This window comes from Malus domestica, chromosome 11 (genome assembly GCF_042453785.1).
Source record: "Malus domestica chromosome 11, GDT2T_hap1".
Classification (NCBI taxonomy): domain Eukaryota; kingdom Viridiplantae; phylum Streptophyta; class Magnoliopsida; order Rosales; family Rosaceae; genus Malus; species Malus domestica.
The window spans coordinates 29,531,931-29,546,979 of NC_091671.1; the positions used below are offsets into that span (position 1 = coordinate 29,531,931).

The 15,049-nt window shown below is 36.3% G+C and overlaps 1 protein-coding gene across 1 annotated transcript; it reads right to left on the reverse strand.

Moving 5' to 3' along the window:
• Nucleotides 1-10,174: 10,174 nt before the first annotated feature.
• Nucleotides 10,175-10,913, reverse strand: LOC103448383 (stigma-specific STIG1-like protein 1). Its single transcript, XM_008387639.4, has one exon. The coding sequence runs from the start codon at nucleotides 10,835-10,837 to the stop codon at nucleotides 10,349-10,351; it is 489 nt and encodes a 162-aa protein (XP_008385861.2). The 5' UTR covers nucleotides 10,838-10,913; the 3' UTR covers nucleotides 10,175-10,348.
• Between the last annotated feature and the right edge of the window lie 4,136 nt (nucleotides 10,914-15,049).

Here is a 15,049-nt window from a genome sequence, read left to right on the forward strand (position 1 = left end):
TGGTTGACAAAAATAGTCCATCAACATAGACTTATGATGATTTTGAATCATTGAGTGTTGAAGTGTTACAGCACTTCAAGAGACGGAAACTAGGCAAAGACTTCACCTTTGTGTCCCTATCCAAATGGTTCACTAAGTTTATTGTAAACTATATAGTGAACAATAACCACACGCTCTCCAAATCGTTTGATGTGTATAACACAATTGAAATAAGTTTCAAGAGAGATAGTGGGAGTTTAGGGACCATGACTATTGTAGTCAAAGGAGAAGTCAAATAAAGAAGATAAAATTAACTCCAAGGGAACAAACTTTCTTTATGAAAGGATGGACATTGGAAGGGGTATTTGCAAGAAATGTCTTGCAAGTGTCAAGAACACACCTTTCGAAGGTGTTGTAAATTGTTCTTGAATAGTTCAAAACAGTTGGTTCTTCTACTTGAATGCTTGATTCCGTATTAGTAACTATGTTTTACAATCATTGTAAAAGTGTGACTAATAAGAAGTAGAAGATATATGAGAGAAGAAAAAGGTGCTTCACATTCGGAACGTGAATAAAATAAAGATCTCTGCGAAAGCAGATAGTACTTACTTCCTCATATGAACTACCAAAGAAATTGGAAAAACCAAAGATTGTCTTTACATTCCAATTTTAAGGAACTTAATTTCGTCACTATAGTAAAGATGGATGAATGTTTTGTTTGACAAAACATTGTTCTTTATTAGTCAATGATTGGATTATAGTAATCTAATTGATTGTCTCTATAGTAGAGATGATATGGTAGTGTTAACTGTTTAGAATATAATGATGCTTAAAACCCAAAAGGTTGCAAGGTAGTGACTAATCCCAACTGAGTTGTGATACCTCTAAAACATAAATTACGAGTTGGTCATAGATGGATGCTTTGGATCGTTAGATCCGGATCCAATACCTTCTTATTAAAATTGTATAGAGGCGAAATGTTCGAATCTTTATTCTTTTGGAAAGAAGAAAGAATCACAAAGTTGTTGAGGTTAATTCACTTAGATGTTAGTGGCACTTGTCCACAACATAATACTACTCATGTTGTATGACATTCACCAAAGATCACTCTCGGTTGGACTATAGTTTATTTTGAATAAACACAAGTCCGAATACTTTGCAAAAGGTTTCAAAGAATTCAAGAAATGTAAGTTGATGAGTAAGACGTCTAAAGTATTTGCCTCCTTAGATTTGATCCAAGGAAAGATAACACTTTAGAATAGTTTCCTTGAAAAATATCAAGGAAAGAAACATCATAAGATAATGGATTTCTCCATTGAGAGAAGAACGAACTCAAATAAGATTTAGTTCGTTGGATGTTATCAATTACCCATATATATAGGATATATACTTCTAAGACAATATGATTGTCAATTAGAAGATCTTCCAAAATTTTCATGACTCCATAGGATGTAGTTGGAAAGAAAGACAAGTCTTAATTGTATTAAGATTTGGGGTTGGGTGCTAATAAGCAATATTTGTTTGAAAATTATCTTATGGATATCCTTAAATTAACATTTGGATATCACTTCTATAAACCAACTAACAAATGTTGTTTGTTGGGTAGTTCATTGTAATCCTACACTAGGATTTGCCCAAGATAGAGCAAATGAACGAGGGATAGAACTCAAAGAATGGTTCTTTAAGAAACAAGATAGTGATCAACAAATATAACAACCTAGTTCCTATACCACAAGCTCCAAGGTAGTCGAGAATGATTTATAAACCGTCTCAGTTGAATGGTTTGAACTTTATGACTATGTCATAGAGTTACACCTCTTAATTCGAAAGAAATAAGAATGAAAATCCTTATGACTACATTGAGTGTATATACGATATATACTCAAGGAAATGGTAAAGTACCATTTGACCCGAAATAATGAAACCTTAAATAGCTAATTGGTAGCTTAAGGTGACTACAATCAAAGAGAATGGTTGACTTTGAAGAAACCATCTTTGACGTAGTCTTGTTTTCAATTAATTCGAAGATTGCTAACTACAACTAAATGATGATTCAATGTTTGGACATAATATGGGTTTCCGAAACCATTATTAAGATAGTCTTGATAATGTATGTCTAAAACTATGAATCACAAGACATGTAAGTTGTAGAGATCCAACCATCATGGATCTTAGCAAGCTAGTGGGAGCTGTAAACGTCTTATGAGAGAAAGATCAAAACGTTTGATTTCTCATAAAGATGTAAATGAATCTTTTGTTTACTAGGTTTACAAAAGATTAGTGGGAGTTAATCATGTTCCTAAATTTGAATATATATATATATATATATATATATATATATATACAAATATATGATATATTGATTTTGGAAATGAAAAGAATACTTCTTCGTTAAAGTTATGACTTTAAAACATTATATGAAGATAGAATGTATATGGGAGACATAATCTATATACATGGGATGGAAGTAGGATATAATTGGATTATATCAAGCCCTAATAATAGACAAGAGATGCTAGGAAGTTTCTCATATGATGATAAACTTCAATTAGAAGGACGACTCTAGTGAGACTAGCAAGTTGCCCTTCTCAAAGGGAACGTACCCTTTGACTCCTAAAGAAATAATGCGTAAATAGAATCCTTTATGCATACGCAGAGAGGTGATTTATGTATTTCATATTGTATGAAAAACATTGATATGAGTTGTACCTAGAAAGGTACAAGACGATATCAGTGCAAGCCCAGGATCAGAACCATGGCAACTGTCAAGTGAATCCTTAAGTATTTAAGAAATACTAAAGGATAGATTCCTCAAAGAATGAGGAAGAATTAGAGTAACGTAAAGGAAGCGTAAATGTATTAGATTATGAATCTAATCCATCATTGGATGTTTCTTCATTATGAATGAAAAGATAATCAGATATCTCTTTATTATGACTAAAAGAGATATTTGGATGGAAACATTAAAAGTAATGACTTTAGTGTGTTCCATTGTGAATGCAAAATATATTGCCATATAGAAGCTTGCAACAATGTTGTTTGGATGGGAAAGTTCATTTATGAACTCTCTATTCGGTTCCAACCAGAAAGTGTCTCTAGAGTACTGACACTACGACACTAATGGGGCGATAGCTCAAGCCAGGGAATTAAGGTCTCAACACGATCCGAACTCAAATGAGAGACTGAACCACATGATTGAGAATCATGTATAATGGTGACGTCGTTATTCTCAAGGTTGCTTCTATGGATAACATATAGATATCCATTGTCTAGGCCTACTACTCAGCCATTTATGAAATGACTACAGAAGAGGTATCATCACTGATGACCAAGCTGATTGGCTCTAGTACAAGTGGGAGATTGTTGGAAATGTGCCCTAAAACCAATCATATGATGATACTTTACGGACATTTCACATGTTAAACTAATCTAGTTTAATATCAAGGGCAAAGATTATTGTTTGAGCCGTCTCATATGTTATACGCTTAAACGATAAGTCCAAGGAATATGTGATTGGGAGAATGCAATCTAAAGAAGTTAGATTCATGAGGCCATTCTTTCGTAGACACATCCTAAACGTTCCTGATCATAGGATTGCCAATTAGGCATTGACAGTCCATTAAAATCAGTACGTGTTGTGTCTTCTCTCAAGGAGAGTGACTAGTCTCGAGTCATTGGTGTGTGTGACATCAAGACAAGCATGTAGGTGCTCAATAATGAATGAGTCCACTGAACACGATCAACGAGGAGTTCTCATACTCATGTCACATGAGAACTCATGGTTGGGATAATGCAAAGTAGTCCTTTGACCTGAGGCATCATAGTTGTCTTGTGGTTAAGTCCTTGATCTTTGATTATGTCAAAGTCACTCCATCAAGAGGGTGTCCACAACATCGTCGGGGTTAAGCCACTTAGCCATGGAGGTAAGTGAATGCGCAACAAGGGATCTCTAACCTTCAAACCGTTTGGGGGAGAATACTCTATGATATGATTAAGAATCTTTGGCCAAAGTATGAATGAGATTTAGGAAGGCATTCCAAATCACATTCAAGGTAATCATATAAGTAAATGAATCACATTGGATAGTACACATGAATAAACTATCAAACCAAACAATGTGGTCAAGAGTATTGTATTAGAGAAATACCGTATTGCATTGTAATCCTAAACTGAATAGGTTCTCCACCTCTTCTGATTAGCTTAGGTAACCATGATATGCTGCTAGGTGTCACTCATGGTTTGTGGAAGCCCTAAACGTGTATAAACACTAAAGGGAGAATTGAAAGTAAGTTTCAATTCACAATCGATTTGAAAGAGTTTTAATCGCCCACTGCCTCGCTAAAAGGAACCTAATGGATCGTACACCAAGTAAGGTAGAGATTGAAGAAACATCGGAGATGAGTAAGAATAATTAAATGGTTTAATTATTTATGGCAAGGATTAATTAATATGTTAATTAATCAAACGAATAAGTTCGTTAAAGACCTAGGGATAGTTTTGGACCTTAAGGCCCAATGGGCTTCGAACGTCAAGTCCAATTACTTAAGTTGTATGACAACTTAATGAATAATGATTCACAAAGGCCCAAATAGCCCAATGAATCCCTATGGCCGGCCATTTAGAGATGGAATGGGTTTTGGACTTATTTACAAGTTTGCCACTCTAATGAATTAAGGTATAAATATGACTTTATAGCCAAAATTCATTTAGGGTTTTCTTTTTGGGAAAGGATGAGAAAACAAAGCTCTCATTTCTCTCTAAAGAGGCCGGCCACCCTACAGGAATTTAGCTAGCAATCTTGCTTCCTCTGGGTCACTCATTTCTACTTAAATCTAACATTGGTGTGGAGACTTAGAGGTTCTCTACTTTGGGAACTTGGAGAAACCTATTCTTCCATCCAAATCCATGGATCTAAGAAGCAAGGAATGAAGGCCCTCTCTTTGGGTGATTAGCCTTTGCTTATGCAAAGAGGAATCTACAAAGGTATAATTTCTCAACTCACTTTGATTTGAGTTGAGTCTTGGTTCACCAATCTACTAGGCTTTGAATTTCATGGGTAATGTTTTGTTTTTGAGTGCATGCAAGCATGATTCCGCCTTTAATTGTTAATTGCATGCTATTTGATGTTATTCAAATGAACATGTTTTCACAAAATAATCCTTCACTTCTGTCTCCACCAAGATGCAGGTTCCGGGCCTAGAAACCAGGTAGTTGTCTCGACCCACCTATTAGGAGGAAGACTCCCCTGACTTTGCATCACATTGAAAGTCTTCTCAATATGATTGAGCCACCGCTCTACTCCTTCATGTCCTTCATTACCCATGAAATGATTCAACTTTAGATTATAAACAGTCTCCAGAGGTGTCCTTTGGGGAGGACGAAGTGAAGACTGAATAGCATTAACTATAACTTCCCCTAAGTGAACAATATCAGGGAAACTAGGCTCAGCTGAAGGACGTGGCTCTCTACGAGGTGGCATAGTTCTGACAAAAGACACCAAGATAATTAGAATATTCACAAGATATGCAGGATTGCCAAACCTAGGCTCTGATACCAAACTGACACACCCCAACCAAATATCGAGGCCTGCTAGCCGTCACATGAGAGTGACGTAGCCATGTGCACAGTGTAGAAGCAATAATGATATAAGAAAAGCGAATAACTAAAAACCAATTGACTAAAACACTAGATGAGATAAAGCGAAAGTGCGATATTAAAAGTGACTACACATAACCAGAGCGTAGGTAGCCTAAGCACAATCCAGCAGGACGTATACTAATTATACAATACCAAAGATGGTCCTACATTAGTGATAGTTTGTCAGAGTTGCAGTGGATTCCTCGTGAGCCACCAACGAGCACTCCTACCTAAAACCTGGAGGGGCGCAAAACAGAAAGTGTGAGTGGGCAAAAATAAAGCTTTTCAAAACCATTTCACTATCAAAGTAGTAACCCCTCGCCGTAAAACCTGTATAATTCCCAGAAAATAGCATATACGATTATATCTCAAAATCATAATCAAAATAGCAAATCCACCGAATATACCAAGTCAAATCTCAGAAAGAAATAAGTAAGCCAAGTGCAATAAATTAATATGAAATAGTATGCCGGCCGGGGTCGCCTAAAGTGACATGTACGGCCGGGTCCACAACTCATCAATCAAATTTTTCACATGAGTTGGAACCACCTAATGTGGTCTGTACGACAGGCTAGGTGTAAATATATACGCTCAAGTGCTACGGTCACGTGAAGGCTGTGCGAAGTATCGCAAGTCACCTCACAAGGAAGGGTTTACACAAGTACATAGGTTTAAGCTCTCCTTTAGTGAATACAAGTTCTGGGAAAATATCAAGTATATAGATATATACTGAAAATCAAAAGCCCACTCACTGGTATGTGGAAGGGTCGTAACCCCCGAGTCTTGCTTGACTGTGCTCGTCCTTAGGATAGGTCTCACCTATATGCGAAACAACTATTTAAACGTTATTTTTAAGCACATAAACAAAACTCGGTAATAACTTCTCATACATTGCTTAATTGGGGTATTTGAATATACCACCATGGCCTACTCAACCTCAGGAATAACCCCTTATTTTTTTAAAAAATTTCCAACCACTCACGCGCCGGCCAAGGCACAGCCAAACGCATGGCCCACGCGCAGGCACGTGCATGGCACACTGATGGATTCCGTAACGGCGTTAGGGAATATTTCGTTAAATATTAGAATATACCGTTAAATATACCTGACGCCGTTAGCATATTTCGTCAACTTTGACATAATATTCCCTTCCTTCTTCCTTTGTTCGTCGGAGTCCTGCGTCAGCGACGCTGCCATTGCCGGTTTCTAGAAAAACTTCTAATCGTCATATCTCCTTCATTTCTCATCCAAAATTCATGAAATTTGTACCAAAATGAAGCTTAGGACGAAAGGAACACATCCTTACCACTTATAGGTCCTAAATCCACCGGAATCTCGTTGGAAAAAGTCACTATAATCCGGTCACCCTGCAACTCAGCAAACCCGAGCGTTTCTATGTCAAATTTACTCCAAAATCAACTTAAGGTACTAGAAAAGCAAGAATAAAGCCTTTCTAAGTCTCAAAATTACCTGAAACCTTCATGATCGGGTTGAGTGAACAGTGCACCTCACCAGAGCTCGCGAGTTTCTAGGGTTTTCGAGGTCCAACCTCCAAACTAATGGTATGACCTGGTTCCTAAGCTTGCAAGGAGCATGAATACGATTTCCACAACTTTGATCCGTGAGTGATGAAGTTGGTTGGGAGGTTGTCCGTACAGTTGTACGGAAATGGAAGAAAAATTCGAGAGAGAGAGAGAGAGGTCAAATGGTTTGTGTGGGTGTGTGTGTGTGGTCCATGTTTGGGCAACCAAACAAAACAAATAAAATTTTAAGTTTCAATTGGGTCCAAAACCTATGCTCAAACACACCACCACAACTTAACATTCAAGGGCAATATAGGTCATTCCACGCCGAGACGGGCTGTCACATATCGGCTTAGCAGCTCAAGATTGACCCTTCTTGGTTTTACGTTGTTGAAATTTTAAAGGTCTTTTCAGCCGTACGTGATGATTAATTAGAACCTTATTATAAAAATATTAGAGGGGACTTTTTGGCATATGAAGTGCATGCCATGAAGTTTTGGTGATCAGGAATATTATGGAGTAAGATGCACTATGTATAAGTGCGTCCTATAATATTGGAGGAAAATTAGGATTTTATTCACATGGCCAGAGTGTAGCTATTTCTTATACTTTCAAACAGACGCGTACCCCCTCTTATCAAATATTGTATTTGATTGCCTTTTGTTGCTCGAGCATCCCACGCATTCTTTATAATTTTAGTTAACAATTGATGAGTGCTACACATCTGGAGCATTTGTCAAGGACCTATAGATGATGAACACACATGTATGTGCTTTGACCGTACAGTTCGCATCTCACTTATAAAATATGTATTTTCTCACTACTTTCATGTCCCATTCCAATTTGTTATCTATTTGAATTAGGAACGAGGTCCCTAGCTATATATATAGCTGAAACAAGTTCATACTTTTTGGGTTTGTTTAATACGAGATCAAATCTTTTGCACTTATTTTGTGTGTGGCTTTTTTATAGCCTCTATCATTGATGATACATGTTAAGTTTATATGACAACAAAGTTAATGAGGGTTAAGTTTATTAACACGTATCAAATAATAAAAGAGGACACGGTGACCACACACAATATAAGTGCAGAAGATAGTTGAACTTGTTTAATACCTAATTGAATATTCTATTCCTCTAATAAGAAAGAAACATGTATGTGCAATTACTGTTTCTAGCTAGCATGCCAACATTGATTTTAAATTCCAAGTTTATTTTCGTCATTCAAACATTGAATAGTTATAATTGAGTCGTTTGTTTGGATGGGAAAGCCTAGTTCATGAACATTTTTTGTGTTTGTATCCATCCATTGATGTGTCATGTTATTCAGTTACTGTGTGCAGCTTGTGCCCAATTTTCAACATATGGAACTCACATCGTATCCATATTGTTTTTTCCCCTTATCATAGGTAAATTCATAATCAATTTGAAATGCTAGGATATTAAACAAAAAACAATACTTAGCTACTCAAAGATGAGTAGGGACTCCAACTCAAAATTTCTCAAAATTGTTTGTTGTCAATTTATAGAACCTCATGTTTTATAATCAAAACCGTTCATATTATAAAATACCCTATAAAGATCGTCTCTACAGAAAATCAATTAAAACTAAGGTTGTTTAATCATCAGATTGTTTAAAAACAAATGAACGGTATTGGTAAAAGCATTACATACCGTCTATGTATTTGCTCCAATGGTGACTAAACGACCATAGTTTTATTTTATTTTATTTTTTTGCAGAGATGATCTTTACAGTGTAGTTCATAGTATGAACAGTTTTAATCACAAGCACAAAACTCCGTAATTAAAACACTAAAAATTTTGAGTAGGAGTTCCTACTCATTTTTTAGTAGCCAAGAATGTTTCTTAAACAACCATTCGGATACATGTTATGCTTCGAATCCTCCATTAGCTGGATATCCCGGTCTAGGACACAATATAATAACTTTTCTTGTCGCGGAGAAGATATAATTATATGTGATTAAATTTTCGGATAAATTTCTAAAGAGTTTGAAAACTCAAAAGTGAATTTCAACCCTAAAATTCCGAATTCCCACGTATTTATCTTTCAATATTCCAAAATTTCAAATCTGAGAAATTGTTGAGACATGAACTATACTTGTCCAGTTTGGCACGAGCACCATTTTTGGAGGAAGAAAAGCATGTGCCTTATAAGCGACGTTTCTGGGAAAATGTTATGGGCCCTTGATCCAATGACTGTACGTACGTATTATATATGCACACCACCTGATATTAAAGCTGGATCTTGCTTGGTTTGTTTGCTTATCAAGTTATCACTTAACAAACAAATGGCCTGATAAAGATTAGCGCATGTATAGAGGGAGACTTTTGACTGGGCGGCACTTTTTAAATTCATGCTTCTGATCCAAATTCATGCATATTTTGTATATATATGCTGCTTACCGTGATGTCTTTACATAAATATTTTTAAAATGTTGATTGTTTCAAAGATAATAGAGTCTTTGTCACTCCAAAGATTGGTTAAGTTGGCTGTCATAAAAAAATGGATGTAGTTTTGACACTAGTCTCTCAATTTAAGCCATCAATTCTAAAAACTTAAATTTTGGGATTTAGGAGCATAAGTATTTTGGGAGGAGCACTATTATTTTGGGATTGATGGGGTTAAAAAGATTTGCTCCCTACTTGGATCTCCCTTAATATAAGCGACATTAAGACAATAAAAAATGAACACAGAACACGAAACCCTCATAAGCTAATAGAGAAATAAAGAGATTCAAATGAAAGGTGCCTCAGTATTAAGACATTGGTTAGGGATGGGGCGGGGTAAATTAGTTTTGAAATTATATATGTAAAAAATTAAATTAAATCACCTATTAATTAACGAAGGAAAATGTTGTATAGAAAGGAAATAACAAAACCATGGACACCATAGGAATCCCATATTATATTCAAGAAGCAAACTCTACAGTGTCTCCATATGTAGACTGTAATTAGCAATGCATTATCTCTCTAACAAAAAAATGTATAAGTATATAATATAAATGCTATTGATAAATTCCAAGCTCACCACATATATAAGTTCTAAAATAAAGTTATAACATCGATCATTACATTCAGAGAAAACACTCGAAGACTGTATAGTTAATTATATATAATTAATTGAGAACCACCAATTTGTTTATAGTGGTTTTTATTGCATAATCAAATCAAATTATGGATCACCTTAATCACGCATAATTGCAAAGACCATATACACAGAACTGCCCCAACTTGCAGGGACTGTTGCATTGGCCACAATGCCTCTTGTCATAATTTGTGTCCACGCAACCCCCCCTACAACACGATTCAGTGTACTTGCACTTCTGCTTGCATGCACCACAGTTGTGCTTGTCCTCGGACAAGTCTATGCACTTGTTATTGCAACACGTTGAGTTCTTATAGCCCGGGGGCGTGTAGGCACATACCTCATTGTCTTTGTGGCAATGGTCAGCTGCTCTAGGGTTTCTGTCAACCAGATCCTTTTCAGCTAGGAAACGACTCACCCTCTTCGAAGGAAGTAGCGAGGTGTTTTCATCGACCTCCAGTTGCTCTTTCCACGAGTCGGTGAAAGGGGTTTTTCCTTCTTCTACTCCATAACCGAACCTTTTCACGGTCATGAGAGTGATAGACAAAGCCATGGTTGTTGCTATGATCAATATAATCTTGATGACCTCCATGGCCTTGTGTATTCTTTGTGTTTGTGTGTTTGCGGTTGTGTGGGTGAGAGAGAGAGGGGGCAGAGCAGAAATTGGCAGTTTCTGAGTTCTGGTTGATTTGATGGTGGGGTGGAAGACTTAGGGTTTATAGTAGCTAGCAAGAGTGGGGTTGACGCGGGAAAGGTGGTAAAAGCGTGGTTATGTGATACAAAGAGTGTGGTCGAATTCTAGGCCCTAGGGCATGGTATATTAGTATTACTTCTTAAAGAAGCTTCATTGATTTGGGCACTCAAACCCTACACATTCCAAGGGCACTCTTCATTTGAAGGACCATGTTGCATGCAAAATACATGCATGCATAAGGCAATGGAATTGCATATTTTGAATCATGGTAAAAATTAATGTTACAAATGGTCGGTTTATTCAGAATTAAATATCATGATTAGTGTAATATATTATTGAATCTAAATATCATGATTAGTGTAATATATCATTGAATTTATCTGCCACGTAGTTGCATACCCTAAAGTATAATTAAATTGGTTACCTACATACAACTGTGCTACAGTTACATATTTCAAAGTTTCGTTCAGTCTATGCTCTAGCATTCATCTTCACATCCAAGTGACCTCACTGCAAATGCCACACCCATAAAAGTCAAAGGGCAGTTACGACAATTCACTACCCTTTATCCCCTTTGACCGTGGTGGTGCCCCGGCGGTGAGAATCGAATGTGCTGCCACAAGTGAGCCGAATTTAGGCATGCTGTGAGGGGAAGCAAAGGGGATTGGCTATTAATGAAATGATAGATAACACAACGAAGCAACACAGGTCGTCTGCGTACAAATACAGCTGATTATTATTAATCAAAAAATTAAACTTGTGCTAATGCAATTATACAAGTTAACTAGCTCTCAAGGCTTATTATTTGTACCCGCGTTTATTCTGTAATATGTCATTATAATGAAATTATAATGGCAGTTGACGGAATTTTTTCACACATTTTATTATTGCCTGTTTTTAAAATCATGTGTTTTAATTGTTGTCTACGAGTCTATCATCAAGGTTGTTTTCGTTATTCATGAATCTTCAGGTTTACAAGGAAGAATTGTGGAATATACCTACAGTAACTAGCTAGATAGCACGCTTGCAAAGCAATCAGCTAATTAAGGAGTATAGGTTCACCATCACGTCATAATCTAATTTAATAATACAATATTATGTAAGTAGAAACTTATATACGATATTGTATTATTAGACCAAAATGTTATGATGACGATGAATTAGTTCCATATACGCATGTAAGTCCTTTTCAAGGAACATGCAAGCTCCAATATAATTTCCTAAAACTAAAAACTTGAACCTAGGGAAGCCTCACTTTTCTTGTAGTAAAGACAAGTTAGCTACTTAATTAGTCCAATCAAATTCTTTGATATCTTCAAGTGATCGGATCATATTTATATATATTTTTACTTCGAATTCACTCGTCTTTTCTTAGTTAGTTCCTTATATTTTTGAGCTATTTACGTTATTTTTGTGTTTATAGGATTTGTTATGCAAAGAAAATAAAAATAGAATAAGTGAAATTTTATTCGTGAAAAGCAAATTTAAATTACAATATTGCTAAACCATTGTGACGCTAAATGATAAACCAATATTTAAACTTTATATTTCATCATTTTATATTTCTTTTCTTGTCTAATTTATTTGAAAGCTTTAAGTATTTATGATACTTTTGATATATTGTGTTTGTAGGAGTAACATGATCCAAAGAACTTATTTTTCTGCTATGTGGGGCTGCTAGAAACTAAATGAAAATAAAAGGAGAGCATCGGGAGGAGAATATAGAGGAAAGCAAGCTGCCTTTGCAGCTGGAGGAAAGCAGGTCAGCGACAAAGGGATCCAAGTGTCACGGGATGACTCTTTAAGCCTTCCGCCCGTGCGGCACTTAGACTTGAATACCTCGATGAACAAGCTAAGTAAGCCTTCGAAGCCTCGCTTCCCCGGATCGAATCACAAAGAAAGCTAAGATAGCTTGGAGAATGCTAAGATCACTTAGAAGATGGGAGAAAGGAAGCTTTGTATTGAAAGTTAAGAGAACTTTACAATTACTTACAATTCTTGGATGGTTTGGCCAAATGGCCTTACCTCCTATTTATAGGCCTAAGTCACCTCCTCAATGGAGGGTTCTAGAATCCCCTACTTACATCCAAAAATATCTAGCATAGTTCTAGATACAACTTGCCTAATCTAGATTATTCTAGGTGAGGCTTAAATATGTACACTTGTGTGGAATGTTCCGGAATGCCCTAAGATTATCTTGAATGCTCCGCCACGTTCTTGATTTCTCCGGGACGTTCCAGAAGCTTCCATGAAGACATGGCTTCATGGGCTTAGATATATGATGTCTTGGGCATTTTCTTTGTTTTTAACACATGGCCCGTGACACAAGGAAGTCAGAAGAATTAGGGGACAGCAACTGGCAAAGCAGAGAAAATGGAGGAGTCCACACGGGGGACGGAAAAAGAATCCAAAGAAGGGGAAAAAGACTGACAGCTCGCAGAAGAAGGGGGGCCTCGGTGAGAAAGGATAAGAAGACGCAGGAGAAGAGAGAGAGAGAGTAGGGCGGTCTTGGGAGCTGGAGAAGGGGCGCTGCCTTTGGCAGCGAGAGAGGATTGCAGGGAGGCTGCTTTGGAGCAGCGTGAGAAAAGAAAGAAAAAAAAAACAGAATAAAAAAATAAAAGAAAGGCAGACTGCTGCCTTGCGGCAGCAGAAAACCGAAGAGGAGAGAAGCAGGAAGCTGCCTTAGGCAGCGTGAGGGCAGAAGAACAGAGGCAGGGGAGAGACTGACGCGAGAGGACAGGGAAGACTAAGTGTGCGAAAAAAAAAAAAAAGAAATAAGAAGATAGAAGCAGAGAGACTGACGAGAGAGGCAGTGTGCAGAAAACAGAGAGGACAGACCGAGGGCAGAAGCAGCAAGCACTCTCCTCTCTCTCGGTTAAATCTTTCTAAATCTATATTTTATTTCTGTTTTAATAATGTGTAATTAAATTTTATTTTGGCTAGAGGTTAATTCAAAACCATGAATATATTTGTAATATGAATTGATTACCTTCGGTTGTGATTTCATAAGTTGTGATTTCAATTTACTTATCCGTTCGTATAAAAACTGATTTGTGTATGTTGGTTGAGAGTGCACGCTTAATTTACATGCATGAATTTGATGCTAGAATATAAGTGAATTTCACCTAATCGTTATGAACTTATTTTCACAAGTAGTAAAGGTTGCTAGTCACAATCACGTTAAGTAAATTCTTGGCAAGAGTATCATGCTTTTCATAGTTACGAATGCCTCGTCAATGCTTATAGGTTTCACAAAGTTTAATGATCTTTGATTGTATCTCTATTGTGCTTTTCACGTAGGGGACTTTTGAAGAATGTTTTGAATTGTTGTATGCGTTTTCCCGTCCAATTCAATAACTTAAGGAAAACTTGAAGATTAAAAAAGTGCTGTTCACGGTTAATCTGGAGTATTGAAATTTACAATTTATTAAAAGAACAACTGGAAATCATTTTGTATGCAAGTATAACATGTGTGGAGAAGAACCCTCTAGCTAGTCCGTCATTTATCATTTTACCTTAATTTTATGTTTTTGTCAATTCTGTAATTTAATTAAGTTTAATTTACTTTTCATCAAAACCAAACACCCATCCATTATTAAATTATATTATTTAGTTAGTTTTCTTTATTGTTAGTCTTTTAATTTAATTTCCGTCCATTTCAGTTCCTAGTGTTTAATTTAATTGTTTTCATTATTTTGAGTCATTTTAAGTGTGTTTCGAGTTATTAGAGTTTTTAGCCTAATTTTGTGTCCTTGAGTCTTATTTAATATTTTTAAATTAATTTAGAATAGATTAGCAATCCCTCCTAATCCCCGGCCTAGAACGATACCCTACTTACATCTATACTACAATTGTCAAAAAGAGGGTTTAATTTTGTGTGTTAATTATTTTACGCATCAAATTTTGGCGCCGTTGCCGGGGATTAGTAACTTTGCTAATCCTTTTATTTTTGTTTTTGTTTATGTTTATATTGGTGTTTGTGTATTTTACTTTTGATATTTGATTTATTTTTCTTTCTTTGATTTTAGGTTCAAATGGAGCCGAGGGAAATTTAAAGGAAAGATGCGTCCGGCTAAAGACGTTAAATCAAGCGCTTCTTGGGAGGCAACC